General features: G+C 42.3%; 3 protein-coding genes across 9 annotated transcripts; 1 reads left to right on the forward strand and 2 right to left on the reverse strand.

Annotated features, from left to right (window-relative positions):
• Positions 1-238: 238 nt before the first annotated feature.
• On the reverse strand, positions 239-10,258 carry adprhl1 (ADP-ribosylhydrolase like 1). 3 transcript variants are annotated; one of them, XM_062381472.1, is made up of 9 exons: positions 9,741-10,258; positions 7,848-8,012; positions 7,637-7,762; positions 7,302-7,442; positions 6,955-7,082; positions 6,737-6,869; positions 6,476-6,641; positions 4,558-5,072; positions 239-623 (listed from the first exon to the last, which is right to left on the reverse strand). In XM_062381472.1, exons 1-9 carry the CDS (start codon positions 9,952-9,954, stop codon positions 598-600), a joined length of 1,614 nt encoding a protein of 537 aa, XP_062237456.1. In that variant the 5' UTR covers positions 9,955-10,258; the 3' UTR covers positions 239-597. The 3 variants fall into 3 exon arrangements, with proteins under 3 accessions (XP_062237456.1, XP_062237439.1, XP_062237447.1); XM_062381455.1 differs by lacking the exon at positions 239-623 and having other exon boundaries at positions 1,980-5,072; XM_062381463.1 differs by lacking the exons at positions 239-623; positions 7,848-8,012; positions 9,741-10,258 and having other exon boundaries at positions 1,980-5,072; positions 7,680-7,762.
• A 1,040-nt stretch (positions 10,259-11,298) lies between these two features.
• On the reverse strand, positions 11,299-17,910 carry dcun1d2b (DCN1, defective in cullin neddylation 1, domain containing 2b). 3 transcript variants are annotated; one of them, XM_062381530.1, is made up of 7 exons: positions 17,770-17,910; positions 15,673-15,889; positions 15,412-15,580; positions 15,031-15,161; positions 14,835-14,917; positions 14,428-14,524; positions 11,299-13,828 (listed from the first exon to the last, which is right to left on the reverse strand). In XM_062381530.1, exons 2-7 carry the CDS (start codon positions 15,845-15,847, stop codon positions 13,749-13,751), a joined length of 735 nt encoding a protein of 244 aa, XP_062237514.1. In that variant the 5' UTR covers positions 15,848-15,889; positions 17,770-17,910; the 3' UTR covers positions 11,299-13,748. The 3 variants fall into 3 exon arrangements, with proteins under 3 accessions (XP_062237514.1, XP_062237506.1, XP_062237498.1); XM_062381522.1 differs by lacking the exon at positions 17,770-17,910 and adding an exon at positions 17,443-17,734; XM_062381514.1 differs by lacking the exon at positions 17,770-17,910 and adding an exon at positions 17,008-17,071.
• Positions 17,899-26,658, forward strand: tmco3 (transmembrane and coiled-coil domains 3). Of its 3 annotated transcripts, none has more exons than XM_062381502.1 (15): positions 17,899-18,033; positions 19,326-19,477; positions 20,364-20,668; positions 21,335-21,502; positions 21,958-22,137; positions 22,354-22,554; positions 22,679-22,807; positions 22,898-22,990; positions 23,245-23,431; positions 23,843-23,960; positions 24,089-24,284; positions 24,371-24,521; positions 24,635-24,714; positions 24,816-24,965; positions 25,341-26,658. In XM_062381502.1, exons 3-15 carry the CDS (start codon positions 20,411-20,413, stop codon positions 25,452-25,454), a joined length of 2,025 nt encoding a protein of 674 aa, XP_062237486.1. In that variant the 5' UTR covers positions 17,899-18,033; positions 19,326-19,477; positions 20,364-20,410; the 3' UTR covers positions 25,455-26,658. The 3 variants fall into 3 exon arrangements, with proteins under 3 accessions (XP_062237486.1, XP_062237470.1, XP_062237478.1); XM_062381486.1 differs by having other exon boundaries at positions 17,999-18,140; XM_062381494.1 differs by having other exon boundaries at positions 17,999-18,140; positions 19,326-19,459.
• Positions 26,659-27,487: the final 829 nt, after the last annotated feature.

A 27,487-nucleotide genomic window follows, 5' to 3' on the forward strand; every position in this document is an offset into this window, starting at 1 on the left:
GTCCAAATAATATGAGGTAAAACAACGACATGTGAGGATAGAATTAAATGCATAAAAAAGTCGGGAAGTTGTGCATAAACACATTTAAAAGGAAATGAGGATGATAACAGGAGAGTGGTTGAAGGACTTATGATCAGTTTTACAACATCTACTCTTTTAACTTTTCAGTAAAACATAATTTTACATTTTTATATATTTATCGTATATTTGTATATTAACTATGTAAAACAAGCACATCATGAAGCAATTCCTGTTTTGCATTAAGCAACTGCAGTATTTCAACAAAGGTATAGGCATTTCAGAACATTTTGTAAAAGTTTTCAATATTTATTTGGCTTATAATGTGTTATATAACCTCCAACTGTTTACACAGATAACAGCCTGCAACTCAATCAACCCCTGATTCTTGAATTCCTTCAGGTTCCCCCGTTTGATTTGAACAGTGTAAATATGTCTGATGAAACGTGAAGGCAGCAAAACAATGGGTGAGCTGACAACGCCCTCTTCAGCACAGCCACGTAGCACAGGTGAATAAACACGACTCACCTGGGCCTCTGCTGGGAAACACAAACATATAGCACTCCAACATATCCTTCTTTACCAGCATCTGCACAGTTTCACATCTTTACGGAAACATAACACATGATGAATTAATGACCTTTTAGTTCATATAATAAAATCACATAAATTAACAGTATATTATGAACAGTTTATGTAAGTACATGAGTTGGACCTTTCTGTCTTTCTGGAAGAGGTGACAAGTGTGAAAATGAGGCAAACCTCAAATGAAGTCACCAGTTTTTTAAATTTGATTATGAGCAAATGAGAGAAACTGGAGCACAACCCGCGGACACTGTCCCAACACTGACATCAAGCTCCAGGAAAGTCTGTTAGACAACACTGAGGCTGTTCATGGTACCTTTTTCTTCTAAATTTTTTTTTTTAAAGCTGGGGGGAAAAGGAAGATAATGTGGCCGTATTCATTTGTTTAGATTAAGTTATTTACGATTAAGTACTGAAAAGAGGTTGAAGGACACTTGTAAAGGCTGGAAAATAATCGCGTACATTTTTTTGATGTAGCCCTTTTGGAATTTTTTTTTAAACACGAAGGAAGCTGTCAGAAATATATATTGAGTATAAATAAAAAGGAAAAAACACAACCAAAAGTTAGCTGATGATAAATCACCTAACACCCAGAGCCACCAAGAGCAACGCATAAACCACATATATCCTAAATCGAAATCCTTAAAATCAGATATGAGTGTTACTACCATACAAACACACACAGAGGCAAAATTACAACACAAAACTCCTGACTGGACCGACCGCAAAGGTTCCATGAGGCTTCGTTCTCTCTTTGTCTTGTGAAATACCACACACTTATCTTATCACCACTGAAATTTTTGACACTGCTGTGTGACCAGTCGTCTGTTCTTAGCGCTCGTCACCACATGCAAACACTGCAGTTTGGCGTAGGTGTGTGCTAGGCACTGTTCCAGAGGCTGACAAGGTCGTCTGAGTCCAGTTAATCAAGTGTTGATAGAAGATTAACAAAACTTTCTTCTTTTGAAATAACCTTGTAAGCACTGTGACCATGTATTTCATCACCAGTTCCCTATAAAAGGGATTTATATACACAGCAATCCGAACCCAAATCCCATTAGAGCTGTTTCATGCAGAATAATTGAGGTCAATGCAAAATTACTACACTCCACTATGAGTGTACTAAGGTTTTTTTTTTTATCAATGAAAATGTATTACCTATACAGGTAATACTGTGTTACCGTGAATAATACATAGAGGCTGAAACACAGTGCAAAGGGGTCAGTTGATCTTCTCTCTAGTAGAGAGAAAACAGTTTTGTGCAGAAAAAGAAACCACGTTGACAGAACTGTTTTCAACCATTCAACCTTGATAAGCTCCTGGTCAAACAGTCTTACTGTTGATGGTCACTTTGAGGTCATCAGTGTTATATTATTACTATAAATTATCGTTTTCCTTCTGTAGAACCCCGTTATTCATTTCTATCCCATTCACTCAAAGGCATTCAAAACAAACATATTACATGACATTTTTTTTTTAATCAACACTGTTGTGACACATGATAAAAGTTAGCAATGTTTTCTTGTATTTTTCTTTATTGTAGAGACAAACCCAGACTCAGTATCAGCATTGGCATTTGTTTGCAGATATAAAAAGTTTTACTTTACAGATTAAACAATGCACTTTTCATTAAAAAAGGTTTATTGTCTATATTCTTTTCAAATTCCATATATTTGATGATGGAAAGACAAAGACAGACACCAGTGTTACTGGTGCTGCAGCTGTGATTGTTGCTGATGTATAAGTCAACATTATATATGTGGAAGGATCAGCAAACACTGATTCTACTTCTCTGACCTCCCGTCAACACCTATCCATTGGTAACAACCTAAAAAGTGAAGGTGTCAGTGAAACGTATGATTTTGGGTTTATATTTTTGTTTGACTGAAGGATCCCCGTAGTTGATCGTTGTATACTTTGGCCTCTGTATTGTCTTGTATTGCTCAGGTTTAATCTCAGGCAATGTTACATCGATGGTCTTATAGTCTTCAACCTCATTGGCAGTGTCCTCGGAAAGTCTTTGCTGCATTTTAGTGTCTATTATGTCCGGTAGGGTTACTTCTTCTTCTGCCACTGCAGCCTTCTTGTTTTTCTCTAGTGGTTTAGTCTCTGCTGGTTTCATCTTTGTTATAATATGATTATTATGGCTTATATCAATGACCTTAAGATTCTCTATTCTCATTAATGCATCATTAGGAGCAGTCGTGGAAGTATCAGACTGTGACGGTGAACTTACAGTTTCTCTATCTGGAGCTGATTGAGAGTAAGAATTGGATAGATCCGGACCTTGTTGATGACAGTGAAGTCTGTGAACACGTGGGATGACATATTTACGTAGCAGTCTCGGAATTGGATCCTCCACTGCTCTGCTCTCCATGGAGTCAGGACCTGTTTCTGGGGAAAGTCCCTGACCTTTAGGTATTATACGGCTTTCAGCCACTACATCTGAGAGTTCAGCTGCAGTTGACTCGCCGTGAGAGTATGGCAGTGCTTCACTCGGACTGTTTTTCTTCACATTTGGTTTTGTCTCTGAGGTCTCGGGCTTGGTTTCTTGCAGATATTGTCTGGGAGAGGAATTCACACACGTGGACCACAAAGCACATGTCACAATGGCCGCCACATGCCTGTTCAATAAGGGTTCTGATAGTGGACACAGCCGGCAGGGCTCTGGTGGGGCCCACTCTGAGACACATATTAAACAAAGCATCTCCTGACGTCCATATTTTAACCTGTTGGTGACGTATTGGGTTTGATTAGCTATGGTCCGAATTTGACCACATTCCCCTCCAGACCTCAAGTCCTTTACGTAATTATCGTTAGCTTGACTATTAGTAGCTTGACTATCGTTAGTTTGACTTTTAGTAGCTTGACTATCATTAGCTTGACTATTCGTAGCTTGACTAACGTTAGCTTGACTATTTGTAGCTTGACTATCGTTAGTTTGACTATTAGTAGCTTGACTATCGTTAGCTTGACTATTAGTAGCTTGACTATCAGTAGTTTGACTTTTAGTAGCTTGACTATCATTAGCTTGACTATTCGTAGCTTGACTAACGTTAGCCTGACTATTTGTAGCTTGACTATCGTTAGTTTGACTATTAGTAGCTTGACTATCGTTAGCTTGACTATCGTTAGCTTGACTATTCGTAGTTTGACTTTTAGTAGCTTGACTATCGTTAGCTTGACTATCGTTAGCTTGGCTATTCGCAGCTTTACTATCATTAGCTTGACTATTTGTAGCTTGAATATCATTAGCTTGACTATCGTTAGCTTGACTATTCGTAGCTTGACTATTCGTAGTTTGACCATCATTAGTTTGACTATTCATAGCTAGACTATCGTTAGCTTTGCTATTCAAAAGTTTTGATGAACAGTGATGACCAGCCTTTGGATTTTGAGGCCGATAACCCATTTGTCTCCGTTGTTCTACTGTGAAATAATTTTTTTCTCTCAGGTTTGTGTCTGGTTCTGTTAGAATGTCCACTGTCGGCTCTGGTCTTTGCTCTTGCCTGTTAGCAATTTGATTTCCCTTCAACTGCTGTAGAGGTTTACTTTTCTTGACCTTGTGACGGTTTTGTTTGTGGACAGTTTGATCTGCTGCCTCTCGTTGACCTCTTTCGTAACAGGCCACCTTCTGTTTTATACTGCCTGCCACCGCCTTGTCATTTCCCCTAGAGGATATTTTAAGTGGACATTTGAAGTCCCTTCCCCTGCACACTGTGGCAATGGTCTCAAACCTCTCCATCAAAGAAGATAAGAGGATCCCTCGCCCAATGAGTCCTGGTTTAATTGGCTGTTTCTTCTTCATATTTAGTCCCATTTCTTTATGCTCAGCTGTTGCAAACCTGGAAACTATATCCTTCACACTGCCTCCCCTCTTCAGTCCCTTTTCTCTTTTTGCTTGGTCCCTTTTGTGCGTCTCTCGCTCACTGTCATGGTTGTGGCCCCTTTTACCTGTCACACCTCTGCTGGAGGACAGGCCTCCTACCTCCCTCTGGTGGGTGATGGGAGGTTTAGGTGTAGACCTGGTGAATTTAGATTGGAGGAGCTGGAATGTGGTGAGACGCCGAGGAACTACGTCTTCTCCACACCTGCTTGGCAATCGGTCTCTCCCCGGGTCCGACCGGAATCTTTTGAAGATCTTGGGACCGGTCTCAGTGTTTCTCTGCGTCTTCTGATCCTCCTCAGGAAACTGAATCATTGTGGAATTGATCTTAAGCTGAGAATGTTTCATGGAACCTCTCGTTCTCTGACCAGGACAATCTTTTGTTGTGGTTCTGGCTGCCACAGAACCAGACTCCGGCTTCTCCAGGTTTCTGTTTACGGTGGACCGCCTGGGCAGACACTGTGTTAGGTAGTGCAGGAGACTCTCAAAAATCCCTCGGAGCACGGGACGGCAGCTGCGATCTCTAACCAACTTCCTCAACATACCGGCATCAGGGCTGATAATGGTGTTCCAAGAATCTGGTCTAAGGAGAATAAAGGACATGTCAAACTTAATCCCTGTAGCCAAGTTTTTTCTTCTCTCTGAAAATAAATAATACTAGTAGAGTAAATTTGTTCGTTCACAGGGACCATATAAAACGAGTGACTGTTACTCTGAGCCATCTCTAAAATCTTTTCCTCCTTTCATTATTCCTTATTAATCAATTACCCTTGAGATGCAGTAAAGTACATTTCTGAAGTGCAGTGTTTTAGCAGTGCAGACGTGTTACAGCTGATTAATTCAGGGGAGTATAGAGGAAATTTGTGAAACAAGAAGAGGAAATCTGGCAGGAAATTAAGAAGCGATCTGCAGTTAAGATAAAGACACAGGCACGTCATGCGTGACAGATATCGGAGTAAATTTTAATTGTCATGTCATATTAATAACCACCATGTCCTGGTGCTTTCACAATAAAGTACACTGTACCTGATAACAGCATCACAGTGCAAACAGTGATACACATTAAAAGAAAACAATTACTATTCTACAACTTCATACTGGTATGCATAATCATTTCATAATTTCAACCACATTTACATGAACTGATCAGCTAAAGATAGTTATACAGTACGGCGCCTTAGATTCAGTTAATATTTTTTAGATAAAAGCAGAAAATCAGGTTTAATGAGCCTAATGTTGAGAACTTAACAATCAATTCTCAGAAGCAATTAATTACCAAAATTACTCCACAATACAACTTTGTGCTTAATGTTAAAAAAGGTTAGCCTAAGAGAAGGAACGGATTGGAGAAGGAAATTATCATCTGGCTGTTAGTGCACAATTCTTAATTAAGTGGTTTGAGAATTTTCTTTCCCTCAGTTCTGTTATTTAAATTTTAAGCAAAACTATGCAGCTTTCTTTTTTTTTTTATACGCTGAGCGGTAGATTAGTTGAAAAGACACAGAAGTCCTTAGCGTTTATCTCCAATACTGAGTTTGTTACAGCTGCAGATCTTAGTGTTCAGTAAGAAGGAATATCCATCTTTCAGTTGTGTTCTCAGCCCAACAGCATTAGACTTGTGGCTTCAGAGGGTGCTGTTGCTCAGTTACACAGTGTTGCTCTAAGCGAGATGACTCTTTGCAGGATTAAGTTGTCCTAGAGGTCAAACTGTGCCAGATCCCCTTGATATAAACTGACTCCAGATGTAGGAAGACAGTCATTATCTAGTAGAAAACATTCATGTCAGATGTGTGGACAGTGGGCTGCAGCAAACATCAAGGAGAAGAGGTCAAGATAGGTGAGGAGAGAACAGAAAGCCAATTAAGATAATTGAGACACAACCAAGGAGGACTAGAGGGTGGTGTGGTACAGAGGGAAGGAGTTTTAGAGTCATGTGCAGTCCCACTGATAACCAGTAGGGTTGAGGCCAGTGAAGATCAGGATTACTTGTCTATTTTCTCTGTAGCTGCTGCCTTGTACAGTGCCTCCCCCAGCTCCTCCAGACGCTGTCTTTTGTCCAGATCCTGGTAAAGGCCTGAGGGAACCTGCTGGCTCAGGCCGTGCATGAGGCCATAGAGACAACCTGCGATCAGGCCTGTGGCTTCACTCTCACCTGAAACATCACACAGTGAGCACACAGTGAGCAGAGCATGGGTTAAATATGAGTTTTAAAAATGTCTCACAGGTGCAGAGTGCTGTGTTTCTCACCTCCGTGGAACATGGCTCGTTTACACAGCTCAGACCAGTCACTCCCCGCAGCCAGAAGGGCGTCGTAGGCTATCATGGGCGCATCGTGACCCCTGCGGCCCGCAAGGCCCTCTGAGCTCCAACGTTTATATATCTGTGCAGACAAGGATACAGATAATAGTTAATGTGGAGGTGAATCCATCCTTGTGTGTCTTGTTGTTTACTGAGTTGGAACTTACCTTGTCTGTCTCCTCAGCATCATAGCGATCAGCGAACAAAGGTTTGTTCTGCTCTTCTGTTTCTATCTGTCTCTCTTCAAGGTAAAACTGCCACTTGGCCTCAAAGTAGAACCAGTTTTCCTGATACTCTGCATAGAAATGTACAATCACACACAGAACTGACAACAACAGACAGTCATGCTTTCTCAGACACAACTCTGACTCAACCGTTAAAAAATTACTGCACTGTGAACAAACTCGCTGTAAATGTCGTCTTTTACACAGGAGCTTCAACTGACTTGGATTAACTCAACTAAGCTGTCAAACGATGACACCTAATTCACTTTAACACAGAAACAGAGTCTAACCTGACATGTGTCGGATGGTCTTCCTGCAGTACTCCTCTGCCCGAGGGATGACCTTCATGAGCTCCCGGCCCCAGGTCACAGGGGATTTCCCCTGGATCGCGTAGGAGGCAAACAGTGCTGTCGTCAGAGAACCAAGAAAACCTGAAGACAAGGGAGATACCAAGTCACAATGGTTCCGTCTACTGACATGGCAAAGACACCGAAAATGTATTAAGTATTAAATCAATGTTCTGAAAATACAAACTAGATGCTTGACAGTGAATCAGCAGCACGGTGATCAGCCTGTAGTTACTGGATTCATTGAGATATGTTAAAAGAAACACCAACATTGTCACCTGTGGGATGGTTGTGTGTCATTCTGCCGATTTCAATGCTGACCTCCACCAGGTTCTCTAGTCTCTCAGGCTGCCAGTATCTCATTCCAACACACATGGCCTTAGCAGCTGCACCGAAGCCAGACCCTGGACACAGACACACATGTTCATGTGATGCAGTCATGTTGGAGCGACTAATATTATCTAATACAAATCAAAAATGTCCAATAACCTTTCTCATTGAAGGGTGTGTGCCAGGCGAGCAGGAAGTTGTGAGGTTTGAGGTGAATACATCCCTCCACTGTGGCAGGATCAGGGGCTCTGCCCTGGAGGGACACCATGGCATCAACATAGAGACGCACCAGCTCCCGGTACAGGTCCTCCAGACACCAGTAATCTGGACTCACACACACACACACACACACACACACACACACACACACACACACACACCCACACACAAACACACAAGTACAAGCACACACACACACACAAACACACACTGAGGATCATTCATGACTGGCATGCAAGGCGAGATGAGCAGGCTAAGTTTAGCCTCAGCCTGCCTCACCACAGATTAGGACCAGCATGCCTGTGGAGCGAGTGGAGTCAGTTCCACAAACCATGAGGTCAATTGGGATCCACGGGCAGAATCGCGAGCTCCCTGCCAGAGTTTGTTTATGTGTGTACTGTGTGTGTGTGTGTACTGTGTGTTTGTGTGTCTGTGTGTGTGTCTGCGTGTGTGTGTGTGTGTGTGTGAAAGAGAGAGAGAGCTGCGCTGACAAAGAAGCCTCACCAGATTTAGTGGTTAAGCGCTTTGATGAAAGAAAGGAACTTTCATCTTTGTGACTGGACTGTGGTTCAGATTGAGTTACACAGAGGGCGACGCAGGAGAGACCTGGAGTCATCCATACATGAAGAGGGAGTTGAGAGAAGAGTAATAATGTTTAATGGACTAATTCCCTTAAGTTGAGTTCCAATGATCCCTTTTAACACAGGACCCAGTTTGCTTTTATCACCTCTTCTGAGAAGGTTTCTCCATTAGTGTATTTGCTTGTTTGTCAGCGAGATTTCCACAAAACCTGGTGGACACGGAGGCAGATTCAGGATCTTTTAGCTTTGTAAAAAAAAAGGCACATTTAGGGAACTGATATCTATGAGTGTGTGAAATTTGGTCAAGCAGGTATGATCTCTACTGAGTGTTAGGTCTGTATCAGTTGTCGATACAGATCAGGGGGCTAATCCAGAAAGTTTTTTTTTACATTATTTAACATTGCCATTTCAAAGATTTCCCAGGGAATCATTAATGGATAATTTAGGGAATTGATGAGTTTTGAATTTTGTGCAGATTGTGATGAGACTGTTGGTGGTGGTATGCTTTCTACTGATTGCCAAGTTTTTGCTATAGCATTTATTTTTACAAGCTGGTATGAAGAGTCAGTGTTTACAGTAACAACATTCATTCCACTCCATACTCTTTGGGCTGTCTGCTGTTTGGTGTGTGTGTGTACAGGCATGATGCATTGTGGCTATATAGGGCCTCCTAATCTCAAAAGATGTCACCACCATTTCTCTGGACCACTGACTCTGGCTTTGAGCCGCACCTGCAGCCGAACATGATAGCGGCAGATTATGGAGTTGTCTGACCATTGTTCAGTGACGGAGCTGTGGGGATCAGCTTTTCCAGAGTGGTCTATTTTAGAATATTCTGGCCTGGTATCTCCTGATGGTATGCGGGTGACGCCATTCATACAAAAGATTTTTAACATAAATTTTGTCTTTGACGTCCTGTTTCATGGTTGGGTCAGGTTTGGTCACCAGTACGGGGTCAGCAGCCTCCACTGACTTGATGGAGCCATTCTGGTTCTTCTAAGTGTAGAAAGATTCAAAGCCTAGTGTATATTTTAGGGATCTGTTGGGTTGTGGTGATACATTTCTTAACAGCTAACGAAATATACATGTAGATATAACTGTTACAATTGTTGATTTGTCGATTTTTGTCGATTTTCATTTCAAACATTTTAAAAAGGAAAAAGAATCACATTAGTTCTGAAACTTGCTGTGATTTTCACTCAGTAATTTGCCTCTAATACGATCTGAAATCCTCATATGATATTATTCCTACCTGTTATCAAACCTTCTGCTGTGGTCATAAGCATCAGCGTTGCATCACTCAGGGGCCAGCTGTCAGGGACCAGTTTCAGGGCCCCGAGTCCCCCCAGGGAGGCCAGCTCCTCCTGGATCTTCTTGCCTGAGATGCAGCCTTCCCAGCGGCCCTTCCTGTAGCCCAAGGCATCGCCAACAGCACCCAGAACCATGGCTGCCTTGAATTTCTCCATGATGTCCGGGGCTCCACTCAGGTGAGCACGTCCCAGCTGATCAGTCAGGATCTCTCTAATTTGGACCACTCCTGTTCCAAACAGATCTGAATCTTAACTCCTGTAGAATTCAAACAGCCCACTAAGATTCCTACTAGACGTGGAACTACCACAGACTTCTGTCTCTTCTATATATTAATCTTCCGTCCTTCCAGCCATCAGAGCTCTCTGCTTGTTTCTCATTAAGGGTGGACTCTCACAGGCATAACACACACACACAAAAGCATCTCTATCAGCCACAGCTTCTTTGTGTTGGGGCGGCGGGGACTTCAGCAGTGATCAGGTTTCTCCTAAAAAGGCAATCCCCATGGCCCCAGTGGCTATAAGCTGGGTGTGAAGGGGTAAAGGGGGGGGGGGGGGGGGGGGCTGGATGCACTGGAAGAAGTGATGCTCGTGTGCTGCTGGGCTGGTCAGCTGGTGCCGGACTTTGTTGACATCCCACCCGTCCCGTAAGAGGAGGGCAAGAATGGTGCGTGATCCCAGTTGATGCTCCCCTACAACCACTCCAACCACTGAGCCGCTCTAATCCGTACCTCACTATTTAAAACTGTTTTCATGAATCATCTCCTGCCCCTGACATCAGCTAATCGACGCTCCAGTCATGTGCAGCGCATCCGGGAGTTTCCCTCCTTCCTTTAATCCTCAGATTTTACCTGTTTTTGAGTCATGACGCAAAACTGTTATTCACGACCTATTATGCACATTTCACTTGGCCCTTCACCTTCTTGTATGTGGCCCTTAACATAGTCAGAGTCACAGTAGACAGTGCGTTACCATTAGAGCCAACAATGAGGACATGAATTGGGAATTTAGCTGATAAGAGCCAACTGTTAACACACACATTTTACACAAACGCACAAAAGCACAGAAGGCCAGTGGTGCGCTATAGGAAGACTTTTTCCAAGTCCATTCACTAATTGTGTTTAAATCGCGTGTCTCATAAATCAGTCAGTTTTTGTGCCTGGATCAAAACCTGCTCCACTTTAGCAGTTTTCAAAAGACTTTTATCCAACAAATTGAAATATTCTTTAGTCAGACCAACACAAAAAGTTGAGGGAAGAGGTTTGTTTTGAAACACAAATCTCAACATTTGACGAAATTCTTTCTTAGATTTTTAGATGGATTACACAAAAACTGCTCAGTTGATTTATTTTACATTTTGTGTTGAGTGGGAAATGGCCCAAGAATGAACCCATTTAATTCTGGAGCAGGTCTGAAAAGATGAACACATTTGTATTCGATATCTTAAACCAATCAGCAGGTCACGTTGTTTCCGATCTATCTTGATGGAATGAATGAGACGTGTTAAAAACAACATGCTTTATTGACAACTTTCTGAAAGAAAACAATGTAAGGTATGTTTCTGTGACAAAACATAATATTCTGTAAATAGGACCTACCAGTTTTCTTGCTGGTAAAAATAACACTGTTCTGATTAGAAAGATTTGCATGACTAAAAACAGTTGATCACATATTTGACAAATAGACTCGTGGGTAACGTACCATATGTGTTCATATTAGCACTGAATACAGAAAGATGTCACATTTTCTTTCTGAGCTCTCACACCACATCACTGTCGTCCTGACTGTAATCGGTTTACACACATTTCAACAGTACTGACAGATTATAACATATCTCACTGAATCAACAGACTTGTCTGTTCTGCCGTCATCGGGAAGAGGATTTATTTTGTCACTCATCCACATTCAATCTTTGACAGAAATCATAATTAGCTTCCATCCTGATTTGACTCAATTTCATGAAAGCTACATTCATGAGCACCACTGTTGTTTATCAGCGACTCATGTCTGCATAATAATGAGAATTGAAAAGTGATAATCTCCCCCTGCAGTTGGCTGTTGAGTGGGAACGCATCCATCTATATCTCACATGGCAAAGGTTTGATCATGATGACAACACTGGGCTCGTCACCAATTAGAACAGAAAGCATAGGTAGGGTTAATAATTGTGTTAGTACAGGAGACTGCCTGCTGCGAGCCGACTGGTACCTGACCTCTTTAGTTCATGTAACACTCTGTATCTCGGAAAGTGGATGGAATTAACATATAGACTTGTTGAGTGTTTATAATGACACTGAAATGGGAGAAGCATTGCTGCACTCAGCGCAAGGGTAACAGTTCAAATCATGTGACCCCTATCTAGCTATAGCCCATAGATGGCAGAACAAGCAGTGTTCTTAAAATGGCATATTTTCTCATTTATATATAAAGATGGACGAAATGAGTGCTGCCAAAACTGAAGCCAACGTGTCTCGATCACCTCCTGGTGGCTGGCTGCAGTATAGGTCATTAATCCAGCCTCCTCCATGTGAGTGGATGGGATATGGACCAAATTACAAAAGTTAAAGTAATATCTAAAACACAATCCCTAGAGCGCAGACTGGCTCCAACAAGATGGCCGCGTTTGCATCCTGGATATTCTGACTTCATGATTATACACAGGGTGGAAGTGGAGATGCCCTGTCTACCTTTATAAACGCTTGTTTTTCTCTGCAGTGGCTCTGCTTTAACATACCACTTCTGCCCTACAATTGCTGATAAAGACTAACAAACTTTTCTTGGATGTGGATTTTGATTTAAAAAGTCTAAAGTGGAAATGAAACCTACTGTGATGTAAACTCACTAAAAACTTAAGTCCTAAAACAACAGAAAAAGTGTAAATCAGTGCAGTTTACAGAGTTGGCAAGTCCTTATTACCTGGATTGTAGTAATAGAATAAAACAGTCAATGTGCCAGTCAGTTTATGTTTGTTTTAACTAAACGAAACCAACACTAACAAATGTAAAGTAACAGCATTTTTTTAAATGTAGGATCTTAATCTAAATGCCTCTCATGTCCAAAAGATTATAAACGTCATTACCTGTTTTCTCAGATACACATGTTTGTTCTATTCTTATTTCAGTGAGAACGGTGTGTTACAACTGTAACAAGAGTGATTCTGCTGGTGCTGAGCTCAAAAAGCATGCTGCTCCACCCAATCCTCCGTCTGAGTATAAAACGTGTTTCTGAACCTTTTCACCATCACTTAAACTCTTATAGTAATTAAAACAAATCAAAAATATTTCGCAATGTATTGTAAAAGAGGCAATATGTTTAACTCCCTGCCCCAAACACACCCGTCACACACACACACACACTTTCTCTACTCGCAATGTGATTGTTAGAGATCTACACATTCACAGTCTCCGTCAAAGTTTTGTAGATTACTTTCTCCCTCCTTAGCGTCCACAGCACAGCTTCACACGAGCCGACAAAAACATGCAGATTTAAAACACACCGTTCCATTCAAAATTTACAAGATGAGAAGCCACGTCCTGCTACTGCATCGTCCACTGAATCCCCTGCATGTGCTGGACGCTCACTTAGACTGCCCCTCTTTACTGTGCCGAGGGTGCAGGCAAGTGAGCCATGTCCACAGCAGCAGTTCAAAGCCGCACCCATCTGTGATTTACCCTTGAGCGTCGAGTTCTTGGGTACCCATTATATGCATATTGCAAATATAGTCTGTCCTTTGTCAGCATTCATCTCATGTTGATTTCCCTCCTTTCCAGCTCACTCCTCACCCGAGGCATCATCTGCAGTTTGGAAGAACAATCTTAACAACAAGCCGCGGACGAGCTTATTGAGAAGTTTAAGTGTCTTTTTGGCTCATTTGTATAAAAATTCTCAGTCAAAGAAAAAGAAAAACTGGAAGAAACACAAACTCCATCCGCTGCATGAAGCCGGGACAAACATTATGTGAAGTTGCGTTTAATCCCCGTCACGATCGGCCGGGCAAACTCCACAAAGTCATCTATGAGGACAGGCCATGCCCCTGAGGAGAGGAGACAGGATATTAATTCTAGATGCCATCTAATACAATGACTTTACAGGATGCTGGGGTTATTAGGTTGTTTCCCTCCACAATCAGCCAGCAAGATTGTTTCAAGAAGAAAACCTCAAACAAAAGATTGGGTTTCGATCCAATAGTCCTCACAAATTAACCTAAACACAATCGTAAAAATCGAATGTAATTTTTGGTTCCAACACATATTTATTTCGCAAAAGTTCATCCGCTAACAAAGTAAGTCATATTTTGGAAGTGTGAGTATAAACAACATTGATATTATATTAAATAACAACAATGAATCTTTAAACTCAAAATATATTTCGTTAGTAAAAAGAGCACTCTCTTTTACTATATCATCTTTGATGACAGTTTAGTGGTCTTGTGTTTCCCCAGTGGAAATTGTATTTGTTTATGTTAATACAGAAGTATGTTACTGTTTCACCATGATAGATTGAATGAGGTATCTTACAACAGAATATTTGATAAGTTCACGTTCACTTCACAATCTGCTCAGACATATGTGAAACAAAGTTAATCCAACCGAGTGAATTTAATATCACTTTGACAGTCTTTAATAAACTCACCTTCCTCGTCATAGTTTGACATGTCGTCTTCAATCATATTGCCAAAGTCCAGGAGGAGGTTCCATGTGTCCTTTGGTATCGACCGCTTGTGATGCTCCTGAATGCAGCACAGTAACAGGCAAGTCTAACATTGTAACACATTAACTTTGTGAAGATTAAAATAACTTTAATATTGTTGTTGATATCGCCAGACTGATGTTGAGCATTTTGGAGGTGAGCTTGTCTGTCTGTTTAGTTTTTTCTAAAACTTCTGATCCTTAATCTGTTTAAATGAGGTGGAAGTAACATGTCTAAATAAAACTGTATGAATCTAGTCATAAACTTCAAATAATGTGCTAACTAAGAGAAACACAATTTAAATAACTACAAAATAGTGAAAAATTCATTGCATATGTGACAACACTCACCACCAGGAACCGGTTCCAGAGATCCAAGAACTTAAAGCGATCTGTGAGAACTAGATTCCAATAAGCCACAGCCATCTCCAGGTCTACGGTAGAAAGGTATTCAGATTAGATATGTTGTCATTTAGATTAAGACACGGGTGAACTTTTGAAAACAGCAGGATATTTTTGGGTGAAAAAAAATCTATCAATCAGTTACCTAAACCTTTCTGGCCGGGGTTCTTGGCAAAACTGAAGGTAAACTGGTAGAAGTCTCTGAACTTTGCTGTGTCTTTCAGCTCCTGCTCCAGTCTGGGAAGGATCGACTTGAGTTTTTCAGGACTGTCACAGCTGGGGGAGACAATGAGGACAAACAGACGATTAAAATTAAAATCTTGAATGAAATCTGAGGTTTGTGAACATTGAAGTTCATATGCAACAAATTCAGTTTAAGATCCAATATATTTTACTCGTAGAAACAAACGGCACAGTTACACACCTTAATAAACCCTGTCATTAATGTGTTTTTCTTAACTACAGCTATATAAAGAATGCAGTAGCATCCCTGATTATTGTAGGTTTCAGTATCCTAGTTGCTCACCCTAGCTCCGACATGCCGTCCACAAACTCGTTCTTGCTGAACTCGCACTGCGTGGCCGCCCTGAGCTTCCAGGCCACCACAAGTATACTCATGCTAGCTGGGTCCAGGATCAGGTCGTCGCAGAACTGCTGGATCCCATCGATGCCTATCTTATTCTCATCGTGGGGGTCTGAAGGGAAGACAAGGGCAAAACAATGCACAAGTGCGACAGACGCGACAAAACAAACTGTCCAACATCAATGCAGGATCTGAAACACTTGCCTTTATATCGGTTGTACAGCTGCTCCAGCTTCTTGCGGTCCACCAAGGTTTTCATGGATTCTTTGTAGTAGACGTCTGGGTTTTGGAAGTAGTTGTCTGTGGCGACTTCTAGTTTCCAGTCATTCTGCGTCAGGCAGTACACGGCTGTCCTCTCCCCAGCCTGTGTGAAAGACATGAACTGCCGAACCTTGTCCTTCTGTGATGACTTCAACTTGTGCTGTGAAGGAAGACGGTAAACACGGGGTTGGAGTAACATGTTATAGGGCAAAGCTGTGGGCTCCTATTAAGGAGACACTGTAAACCTATCAAAGTTCCTGCACTGGAAAAGTATCTGGATTGGGTTTGATAAATTAAAATTTGCTTGAAAAAAAAGAAATCACCATTAAAGCACAATATGAACTCCACGTTATTTAAACTACTGTCAGATTTTGATATAGACTTCAACTTGTTTGTGGTGGATATTAGTAAAGAATTTGCACATACTTAAAAAAAATGTACCATAAAAAAGGGATTGCTAATCACAGATGACAATGGGGCCCCATCAGGTCAAGGGTCCCGAGGACAAGTAATAGGAAAACATGTGGTGCAGAGATGTGCACGTGGAGCTGAGGCTGCACATCAATATTCACACAAACAGCCTCAACTTTCTGATGCATTTGAATAAGAAGGGACGATTTTTGATTTAACTCTGCTGACTGACTGTGACTGCAAACTCGCTCCACAGAAATACACACTAATAATAGCTGGATGTTGTGTAACACGTGTCATGACTGCTGGAGTTGTGAATGAAGAAGTAAGACTCCTTCTGACCGCAACAGCGTGTGGTTTAGTGGAAGACAGTGCATGAAGGGGAAGCCCTGACACCTCGTCGCGGTTAATGTGATCCGGACGCTGATCGGGAGGGTTGCACGTGTCTTTGCAGAGCAGCGGATCTGATCCACCCGGGGATCGGACAGCGGTGACCGGTGACAGGCCGGTGCCTGGCGACCCAGTTTCCCTATGAGGAGTGAGGGGGAGGAGGAGGTGGGGACGTGTGATCCTGCAGCTCCTCTCTCTCTCCCTCCCTCTCTGACCCCGGGGCTCCAGCTACCATAAAGGGAAAGGTACGTGCTGCTCTCTCAAAATACCAACAACTGACCTTCCACATCTCTGCCCCTCCACAGCACCGACACACATCAGCCCTGACAATGCGACACTTGGCTGAGGACACTCGGATCCCGCACGTCCGGCGTGTCCCCCACCGTGACGTTGCGTGGCAGCCCCCCGCTGCTGCACACGCCAGTTTCACGGGGCCACGGAGCCGGTGTGCGGGATTGTTTTATAAAGATCACCTACCATTTTATCACCCGCTGTTTTTGCTCAAGTTGATCTCCAATTACCGCCGGTGCGCATGCGCGAAACGAATGCGTTACTATTGCGGCGCCGGTGCTCGTGGGAAATGTAGTTTTGAGACGCTGTGAGCTCACAGGCCCAGTGTTAAAGATCTAACTTTAGCTTCTGCATTTGTAGTAAACACTTTAGGCAGAATACTTAATTTAATAGCGATCAACCGACCTATGATTGGAGGATAACTATGTTTAAAAAGCTCGAGTATAACTAGCACAGCTTTCCTGTAGGTTTGACCCAGTAAACTCTGTTAAACTAGTTTAAACAGCGATGTTGTGTTAAAAAAAATAAAGAACCTGATGTGTAACAAGTGATCCGACGTGTTCCAGTCAAATGAACCCGATGACACCCGACATCTGAAAACTACAACTCCCAATATCAAACCTGATCAACATTAGGAAGTCATCTGTGCACGGATCTGATTATCACGGACGGATTCCATGAAGAAACCAGGGTTTGTGATGATGCTGGTGATGATGGTGTCGGTGGTGGTGACGCGACTCTGTGAGGAGCTGGGCGCTCTCCGTGCTAACGCTAGCTCCCGAAGTTATGCTAGCAGCTGCGGGTTGTGTTCTAATGTCAGAGTGTGACAGCCCGGAGTTAAACCTCCACTAACTCCGCTTCGCCTTCACAACACACCGGCTGAGCTCCGGGACGCTCGTTTCAGCGGTGACACGGTCATAGTCCCCCCCGGGAGAAGTGTTCGCTCACCTGGGCGCTGGTGTCGTTAGCCTCCCCCTCTGCTGCTGCTGCTAGCACTGGTTCCCGGAGTAAACACGGGAGTTGAGTCACCGGAGTGAACCGGTGAACGCCTGCATCGCCTTCAGCAGCAGTTATGTGGCAGAGGAGGAGGAGGAGGGGAGTCAGCGAGGCACAGCGACATGATTGTTCTCCACTTCTTCTTCTTCTTCTCTCTGCCTCTTCCTCAGTCCTGGAGCGGAGCGACGAGCCGGGGACACAGCGCGGATCTCTCAGGTAGCTCCAGCCGCCTCTTCGGGAACTTTTGCTCCTCTGTCAGACATTGATTTAGATCCGTGGAGGGAAGTCAGGGATCTGTGATTGAGATCGTCAGTGATTTCCGGGTATGTCCGGTGTGTGTGTGTGTGTGTGTGCGTGTGTGTGTGTGTGTGTGTTGTCATTGCACTCTCAATTTGCAAGGTCTGTTTATGTTTATACAAATGTGTGCATGCAAAGGTTTGTGGAAGAAAACACATTACATGACAGTTTTACTTGATTGTTGTCATTTGTTTGCATTTTAAACTTGTACTCCACCATATTTCAGACAAATATGACACTTTTGACCAGTACAAGAACCAACAATAATGTCATTAAAAGATTAATCTGCTGCTCTAATCTATAAAATACCAGAAAATACAAATTACATCCTTGACAGTCCAAAGACCAGTGATATTGATGTTGTTGTCATGTTTATGACTGACTTAATAAAATGTCAAAATGACTAAGATTCAATGATCAAAATAGCAGCTAATTAAAACATCTTTCTGCTGATTAATATTGATTAATCCAATAATTGTGACAGCTCTAGCTTTCTTGATTAATCTTGAGAAAATAGTAATGAATGCAAAGAATTACACTATGCAAGGCCCAATGTGATCTCATTAAATATCTTATCTTGTCCAAATTGTAATAGCAATAGTAATCAAATGGTCTGTATTTTTGGTTTAAAAATTACTAATATTGACTATTGATTTCCCTTCATTCAACTAATCTATCAATCAGATAATCACTGCTATTATAGTTACTTTTCAGATTAAGTTTTAATGTACATGTCTGTTTTAGGACGTTTCAAGATCAGCATTGTGACGCAAATCAACCAACAGTGAATGAAACACCACCATAACAAACTAACATGATTTAAAGCACATCTTACTCATACAGCGTGATCTTAGCTTTGACACCACATGTAGTAACTTCCTGAAGTTCCACTTGAGTAAATTCAGGATGCAGGATGTTTGCCTCTAATGGGGTGTTTTCATTATCTCGTATTCCTACTTTTATTTTTACTGGAGCAGATGTTTTGGCTCTTACAGCAGTTTTTTTAAAGGTGAAAAGAGAAACTGGGAAGATAAATATTTTGTTAATTTGTAAGTGTGTCTTGCTCGAATCTAATAGGTGGAAATATGATTTTAAACAACTTAAAACAATTTAAAATTGAAGGAATTTCTCTCTATGTGTCTGTGTCTGTGTGTGTTTGTGTGTGTGACTGTGTGTGTGTGTGTGTGTGTGTGTGTGCTTGCTCTTTTCAGTAGCCAGATCCCAAACAGAGGTGCTATTGATTTCCAGCAACAGTAGCAGAGTGGCTGCTGTCCAGGGAGACGGAGAGAGGAGGAGTTTGGAAAGTTAACATCACCATCACTCAGCGGGACTCATGCTCAAAAAGGTGCAGACCAGCTTAGTTGTAAGTTCACTACATATATTTGGTGTACTCAGAGATTCATGTGTAGCCAAGCAGCAGCTTCTTTATTTGGCCCAGCTCTTTGATATTTGAATTCCAAGCATGGGAAGAAAGGCAGCATCGAGTACGACTGGAATTTCGACACGTGACGTGGAGAGTCAAGTGAAGTGGCCCTACAGCTCTACAAGGTGCTGTTAGCCACCCACAGCACAGGCCACAGCTCCACAGCTGTTGTTTAAGCTGTTCAACAGTAACCACACCCTGCCCAAAGACTAAAGCCTCTCTGGAAGTGTCTCACAAAAGCAGAAGCACACAGTGGCCCAGATAAAAGAGATTTTCTACATGAAGCCTTTTGTCTAACATGAAAAGGAAAAAGTTACTAACTGTGCTTCAAAGGATACGAAGGGAATTTTCTGCGCACCTACATTTTTACTTTTTTCGACCCTTTCAGCTTGATTGTTGCTTGTTAGCAAGATTACACAAAAACTATCTAATGAATTACCACGAAACTTAGTGGTGGTATGTGGTACGGGTCATACAAGACCCTATAAAATGTAGTTGCGGATCGGGGTTCAGGGGGTGGATCCAGAGAGTTTATCTTCTCTTTTTTTAAAGTTGCAAGATACAGTAGGTCGGTTTGCAACACTTCCTTTTTTTTTGTCAGAAAATAATGAATGGGTCTTGATTTAAAAAAAAAAGAACAGACATGTTAAGGGGACTGATATCTATGAAAGTGTGAAACTTGGTCCAGCTTGATTGAATTTGAGGGGACTATTGGGGCTTGGCGGAGGATCGTGCTCTGCCTAATGACGTTCTAGAAATGTCTGTTGATTATTGTAAGCACTCTTCAGACTGTAATTTGTCTGGCTCTGTCTCATCCACCCCCCAGGTCTCTTCCTCTTGATCACTCTGCGGAAGGCAGCAGAAGAGGTCTGGATGCAGGTTGTATATTGGCTGCTGTGCCTTGGCCTGGCAAGTGCAGCCTCTGTGCTGCAGAGGGACCAGGTGGCCAAGAATGCTATCCACCTCTACCGGAGCAAGGGGGTCAAACAAGGCCACAGCTGGGTGGCCAACAACTGCAAGCGCATGGTTGGTCTCCTGCGTCAGAAGAATGTGGTTGTCAAGAAGCTGACTGCCGCTGCCGATGCTGTTGGAAGAGACCTGGCGCTGTCGGAGGCCGAGAGGCACTTCCAGGTACCAGACTGAGAAAAAATACCAGATGCAGGAAAGGGCCTTTGTGTAGATCAGAAGTTAGTGTCTGTATATTTATTTTTATAGCCCATCACTCTGGTGCAGTACATAATGTGTGACACATAAGGTCCTCTGGGTGGTTTCTTTGTTTGTGTTGTTGTTTTTGTGTTGACACATACTGTCAACACAAAAACCTAAAGTTTAATTTCACTATGTATTACAAGTGATCTATTTTTGAGATTATTCAATTAAATTAAAAACAAAAAATTTTACACTTACAAATATTCAAACAGAGAAAAAACTGTAAATTCTCACTCTGGAGAACCTGGAACGAGCATTTTGGTCAATTAGGGACTGTAAAGATAAATAGATGAGTTCAGAATTGTTGCTGATTCATTTGATGTCAATTGATTAATTGACTAATTAATTCAGTTGCGGTGTAGATAATGGGCGGGCTCAAGGCGAATTAGCTCCTTCTTAAATTGCTACAAAAAAACTCCAGCCAAATCAAATGGATCTGGGTCCTGACCTGTTTAAAACTGTTCCCTGGAACTATTTTAAATGACTAAACGGCTCTTATCAACTGCTCCAAATACAGAGGCTCCAGTAAAAGAGCATGTCACATACTTTACAGCTGACGGACTGGTATTTCTGTCTGTGTGCATTCAGGTTCACACCCTGGAGGTTTTCCAGAAAGAGCTGAATGAGAGTGAGCACCTGGTGTTCCAGGCGGTGCACAGCCTGCAGAGGGCGCTGCAGGGCGACTACAAGGACGTGGTGAACATGAAGGAGAGCAGCAGACAGAGGCTGGAGGCTCTCAGGGAGGCGGCCATTAAGGTGAGGGGTGAGGTCAGCAGTGTTTTCATGGGCACTGTGTCAGGAGACTGGTACATACTGTATTCTGTCAGTCTAAATGAAATGTTTTGTTTTTTTCTCATATAAAACAGTCAAATGCCTGTAAATATTATCATATCATCATCATAATAATGATAATACATTTTGTGTAAAGTACTTATAACAAAGAGACTTTATATTAGTTAAAAAACAGAGAGATTAAGTAAAATCAAATATTTGTGAATATGAAATAATCAAAATGAGTCAGTGAAGTTAAATTTGAGTAATTTTTTGTGTCTATTTGTCATTTTTGATATATGCCAATTTAAACTTTATCCCTAAGCCCTGCATCAAGGGCAGAGTAATAGCTATACTTGTTTGCTATGTGTCCTCTGTGTGTATTCAGTCTGTGTTTCCTTGGTTTGTCATCTAATGCTTGTTCTCTTCTCACCCTTCAGGAGGAGCAGGAGTACATGGAGCTGGTGGCCGCAGAGAAGCACCAGCAGGAGGCTTTGAAGAGCGCTTTGGCACAGAACAAGACTCTGTCCATGCTGGATGAAATCCTGGAGGATGTCCGGAAGGCAGCAGACCGACTGGAGGAGGAGATCGAGGAGCACGTCTTTGACAACAACAAACAGGTCCGGAAGAAAACATTTTCACAGTCATCAAACAAGATTGAACTTGGAAAATAAATAGTCTGGATGTTAGAATCAGCACAAATTGATACAGAATAGGTCCCAGCTTTTCTACATCACACAATGAAAGTAGAGTAAGAGCTATTCAGCTGGCAGTTCAACACACATATTATCAACAAAGTATCTGATTGTGTCCTTTCTCATGGGTTTTGTGTCTAGATGAAAGGAGTGAACGTAGAGGCAGTGCTGAGAGTGGAGGAAGATGAGGAGAACGGAGGGAAGAGGAAAAACAAGTCCAGGCACAAGGTAGTGGAGGATGACATGGGGCTGAGCATGCTCATCGACTCGCAGAGCAACCAGTACGTTCTAACTAAACCACGAGACTCCACGATGCCGAGAGTTGACCACCACTTCATCAAGGTCAGTTACTCCTATTTCCTCCTGGCTATAGGTGAGGAAACTTATTCATTATTAATGGTTGGAGTAAGACATATTCTACCTCTTTAATACTATTAAACCTTTTTGTTGCTATGTGTTTGTGCAGGACTTGGTGACCGTGGTGATGCTGTCTTTACCTTGCGGCTGGATCTGCTCTTTAGTCGGTCTGCCTCCAATGTTTGGATACGTCATCTGTGGGGTTCTGCTGGGTCCTTCTGGCCTCAACAGCATCAGGGTGTGTGTGACTGAAGGGTCCGAAGACGAGTCCAGTCTAAAGTTACTCCTGGGTTAGTTGTTGACGTCATTGTCTCACTCTCTGTTCCAGTCGATGGTGCAGGTGGAAACGCTTGGGGAGCTGGGTGTGTTCTTCACTCTCTTCGTGGTGGGACTGGAGTTCTCACCTGAGCGCCTTCGAAAGGTAAATAAAAGGGTTTTACAATTCATTTAAATAGACACCAAATGTCTTTTAAAAGGCTTTTTTGACTTTTATGTCTCTTTTATTCTGGAGGTCTTGTTGTCATTGAATTTCACCCTCAACATTTTGTGGTTTAAGTGGGTTGCCTGTTTGGCATTTTACTTGTATTTTCATTTGATACATGTAGAATTCCAGGAATACCTGCTTTTAGTTAATTACTTCCATAAAATGGATTTTCTGATTGTTATTGTGTGTAGGTTTGGAAGACGTCAGTTCAGGGGTCGTGCTACCTGAGTCTGCTGATGGTGGGGGCCGGTTTGTTGTGGGGACAAGTCTTGCATATTCGTCCCACACAGACGGTCTTCATCTCCACCTGTCTCTCCCTGTCCAGCACACCACTCGTGTCCCGCTTCCTCGCAGGAGGGAGCAGAGTGGACAAAGAAGGTAATCAACAGACGCCATGAATCAAAAGTGAATAATCTTTCCAGATTTCATTGAAATTAAAGCACTTAAAGTCTAGTGGATAACATTAAATTACATAAAGGTAGGCAACGAACTGCTTCCTGTGGTAAGAAAATTGACTTACCTCACTTAGCTCAACCTCATTTGGCACATTTGCATATCTAACATTGAGCAAAAATGAGCTTTAAGGGTTGGATATGAAATGTTAATTCTATATATTGTCCCCAAGAATGACCAAGTGTGTGTGTGTGTGTGTGTGTGTGTGTGTGTGTGTGTGTGTGTGTGTGTGTGTGTGTGTGTGTGTGTGTGTGTGTGTGTGTGTGTGTGTGTGTGTGTGTGTGTGTGTGTGTGTGTGTGTGTGTGTGTGTGTGTGTGTGTGTGTCGGTGAGACAGGTGACTCGGACTACAGCAGTGTTCTTCTTGGGATGTTGGTGATGCAGGATGTTCAGCTTGGCCTCTTCATCGCTGTAATGCCGACTCTGATCCAGGCACAGAGTGGAGACATGGACAGGTCAGTTCGTTTTTGCTCTTGCGTGTGTCATCTTCCCTCTAATCACACACATACATACCATACACACACATGCACAGACACACACGCAGCTTTGTAAAACCCATTGTCACTTCTGCTCTGCACCACAGCCTCCTGTTGGAAAGCCTCCGCGTGCTGTACCTCCTGCTCCAGGTCCTGGCGTCCCTGGCTGCTGTGCTGCTGCTGTGTTTGTTTCTCAAGAAATTTGTGATTGGTCCGTATTACAAGAAACTGCACGCTGAGAGCAAAGGCAACAAGGAGATCCTGGTGCTTGGGATGGCAGCGTTTGTCTTTTTCATGCTGACGGTATGATCTTTTCTTCAGACGTCCCGAATTCTTTTATACAATTGTCTGATTTTAGTTTTTCTCTCCTCCTGACGGGGGTTCCCTAGGTAACAGAGTATCTTGACATTTCCATGGAGCTAGGCTGTTTCCTGGCTGGAGCATTGCTGTCCACACAGGGTCACATGGTCACCACAGAGATCACGGGATGCATCGAGCCAATCAGGGATTTCCTCGTTATCATCTTCTTTGCCTCTATTGGTCAGAACCAACATGACCTTTTATGACTGATCTTACTATTTATTATCGTGTTAGACTTTTGCAGCATTTACAGTGAAACTTGCTCATTGTGTGTGTTTTTTGTGACGCTGCAGGTCTCCACGTGTTCCCTACATTCGTGCTGTATGAGCTCACCATCCTGCTGGTGCTTACATTCACTCTCGTCATTATGAAGGTACAACTGGTTTGTCGCTTTTGCTCTTTTCATTTCCCAGAGTGCACCATGACGCACTCTCATTCCTTCACGATTCTCCTTTACCCCTCATGTCCTTCCAGTTTTTCATGGCTGTGGTGGTGCTCTCGGCGATCCTACCTCCGGGCCTTCGACACATTCGATGGATCGTCTCAGCCGGACTCGCGCAGGTCAGCGAATTCTCCTTCGTCCTGAGCAGCCGTGCACGTCGAGCTGGCATCATCTCCAGAGAGGTCAGTTAGGACTTTTATCTTTCAAGTTTTTAAAGTCATTTCCCCCAGTGCACATTTATAGGTAACTATTTACATTTGAATTATTTAAAGGTTCAGTGTGTAGAATTTAGTGACTTAGTGGTGAAGGTTCATTTTGTAGCTGAATACCCCTCAACTGACCCTCCCCTTCCAAACATGGAAGAGAACTTGTGGAAGCCTTCATTTGTCATTTAAACTCAAAAGGTATTTGGTTTGTCCAGTTTGGCCTATTGTAAAAAACATGGCGGTGTACGTAGAGAGAAGATGCATACCTTTGATGAGAGGATCAATGGGAGGGGATGGTGTAATGTGTAAATTGCACTTTTCCTGTGTTTTAATGTGTCTCCCTCCACTCAGGTGTACCTGCTGATTCTCAGTGTCACCACTCTGAGTTTACTGCTGGCTCCGGTGCTATGGAGAGTAACCACACACAGATGGGTTCCCCGGGTCGAGCACAAAACAGTCCTATGAACAGAGAGCGGCCTCAGGGCCCCAGCAGCCCCTGTGTGCACTGACTGTTACTCAGCCGGCACGAGGAGCTGAAGTCAAGTCTTATTTGTCCAGTGAGGAACTCTCTCATGTTAACGCACACACGGATATGACGCAGACTGTTGGACCAAATGTTTCTCTTTATCGATTCAGCAGAAGCAACCCTCTTCATGCAGAGCGAGGATCTTCATCAGCTCCATTCTGGCTTTGTTATGAAAGACGTCTTCTTCAAGCATGTACACTAGGTACAGTAGCAATACGATTATTGTATAAGGTCTTATTTAAAACACATTGTGTCTAGTTTTAGGTTATATTAATGAAGTCGACACTCATTCATGTTTGCACATTGAACCTCACGTTTGCCTTTCTTTAATTGTGTCAATCACATGGACCAAATCTGAGCTTTCAACTGTATGTGGTGTTTTTCTTTTTATGTGTTGCTACATTTCCTTGATAGGATGATTTAAGACGTCCTCCGTCTTTCCTTTAGTTGACACTACAGCTGACGCTATTCAAATTGAGCTTATTATGAATGTCAGATTCTGTTTCTGATTGAAGTGCAAACCTTCTCTCTGCTGTTTTTAACAGAGGCTACATGTAGTTTAATCCGGATTCTATGTCTGTCCATACAATTGTGATAGCTAAATATGCAGTAACCATTTTTACATATCTCTAATGTCTTGTTGAGAATCATGGTACCTGTCGCATCAGTATTTTAAAGGAATGAAGTTAATCAAGTAATCGGAATTTAGGCAGTACCTCACTAAATTATTTAAATGTCATGGGAATTTATTCATTTGCATTTAAGGAGACATCCAGCACTGGTTACCACTGAATGTCAAAACTAATGAGCTAGCTCATCACTCCTCTGCCCCAGCAGAGGAGAGACTGTAGGGGGCGTCATCTCACTCTGAGAGAGCTCCTCTGAGCTGCATCTCACACTGTACATTTCCTTGTCGTACGATTCATAGTGTGCAATGTTAATGTGTGTAACACTACCACGTGTTACAATTGAATGTTTTCTGATATTTTCCTGCATTAGATTTACATTGAGGGTATTTGAGTTTATGTGTGTGTGCGTTGGATTAAAGCTCCTGAGCACAAAGACATGATGGGATCAAAATGTTCATGTATTTTTTAAATTATTGAAATTAAGTGATTTATTTATTAAAAAATAGAAAACAAATGTTTACTGCTCTGTTCTGTTCTTTACATGTTGTACTTTCTTTGGGGATATTTTATTTATCTGTGTAGATCTAATTTCATGATTAACATCTACCGATCTACAGAACTCAGGCCGTGATACTATGGCTCAGCCTTATTAGCTATTTTTTCTTTTGTGTATTTATTTTCTTTCATGGGCCTCAGATGGGCTTGCTAAATGACAAATGTTGGAAGTCAATGGCACATTTTAAAAAGATTAGGATTTTAAGCTGTGATTATAAGTAACTGACTTCTGTGTGCCCCATCACTTAGACTGAAACAGAACTTGCTCATGTTAACCATCTGAGAGGCTCCTGATTCGTTCGGCTTGGCCAGTATCTGTCATGGTTTCTTTGACTTGCATTATGGGGATGAGCCCCAAAGATGATTGAACAGAATTTTATATTAGTAAATAAATTCAGAAGTTTATTAAAGATTTAGATTTTTTTCTTTCACATCCCTTGATTATAGTTATTATCCAATAAGCTCTTATTTTATGTTCACTTCTCTGCTCCGCTGGTGTGGACAAAAGCAAGTCTCCATCATGTAAATCATTACACTCTTAAGGTTAAGACATGTTTTCAGGTTAGGGTTAGGCAAGTAGTAGCCTCAATGTAATGTAAGTCAATGTTACGAATGTCCTCTGAAGTCATGAAGACATGAACGTGTGCCTGCGCGTGTGTGTTTTTGTGTATGTGTACGTCTGAACTGTGTAAGCTGATAACCTTCACACTCTGCAGTCAGCAGATTTATGAGAAACCTTATCACCCCCATCATGCTATTAGTGAGGATACAAATACAAACACACTACA

Source organism: Platichthys flesus, chromosome 1, assembly GCF_949316205.1.
Source record: "Platichthys flesus chromosome 1, fPlaFle2.1, whole genome shotgun sequence".
In the NCBI taxonomy this organism is placed as follows: Eukaryota; Metazoa; Chordata; class Actinopteri; order Pleuronectiformes; family Pleuronectidae; genus Platichthys; species Platichthys flesus.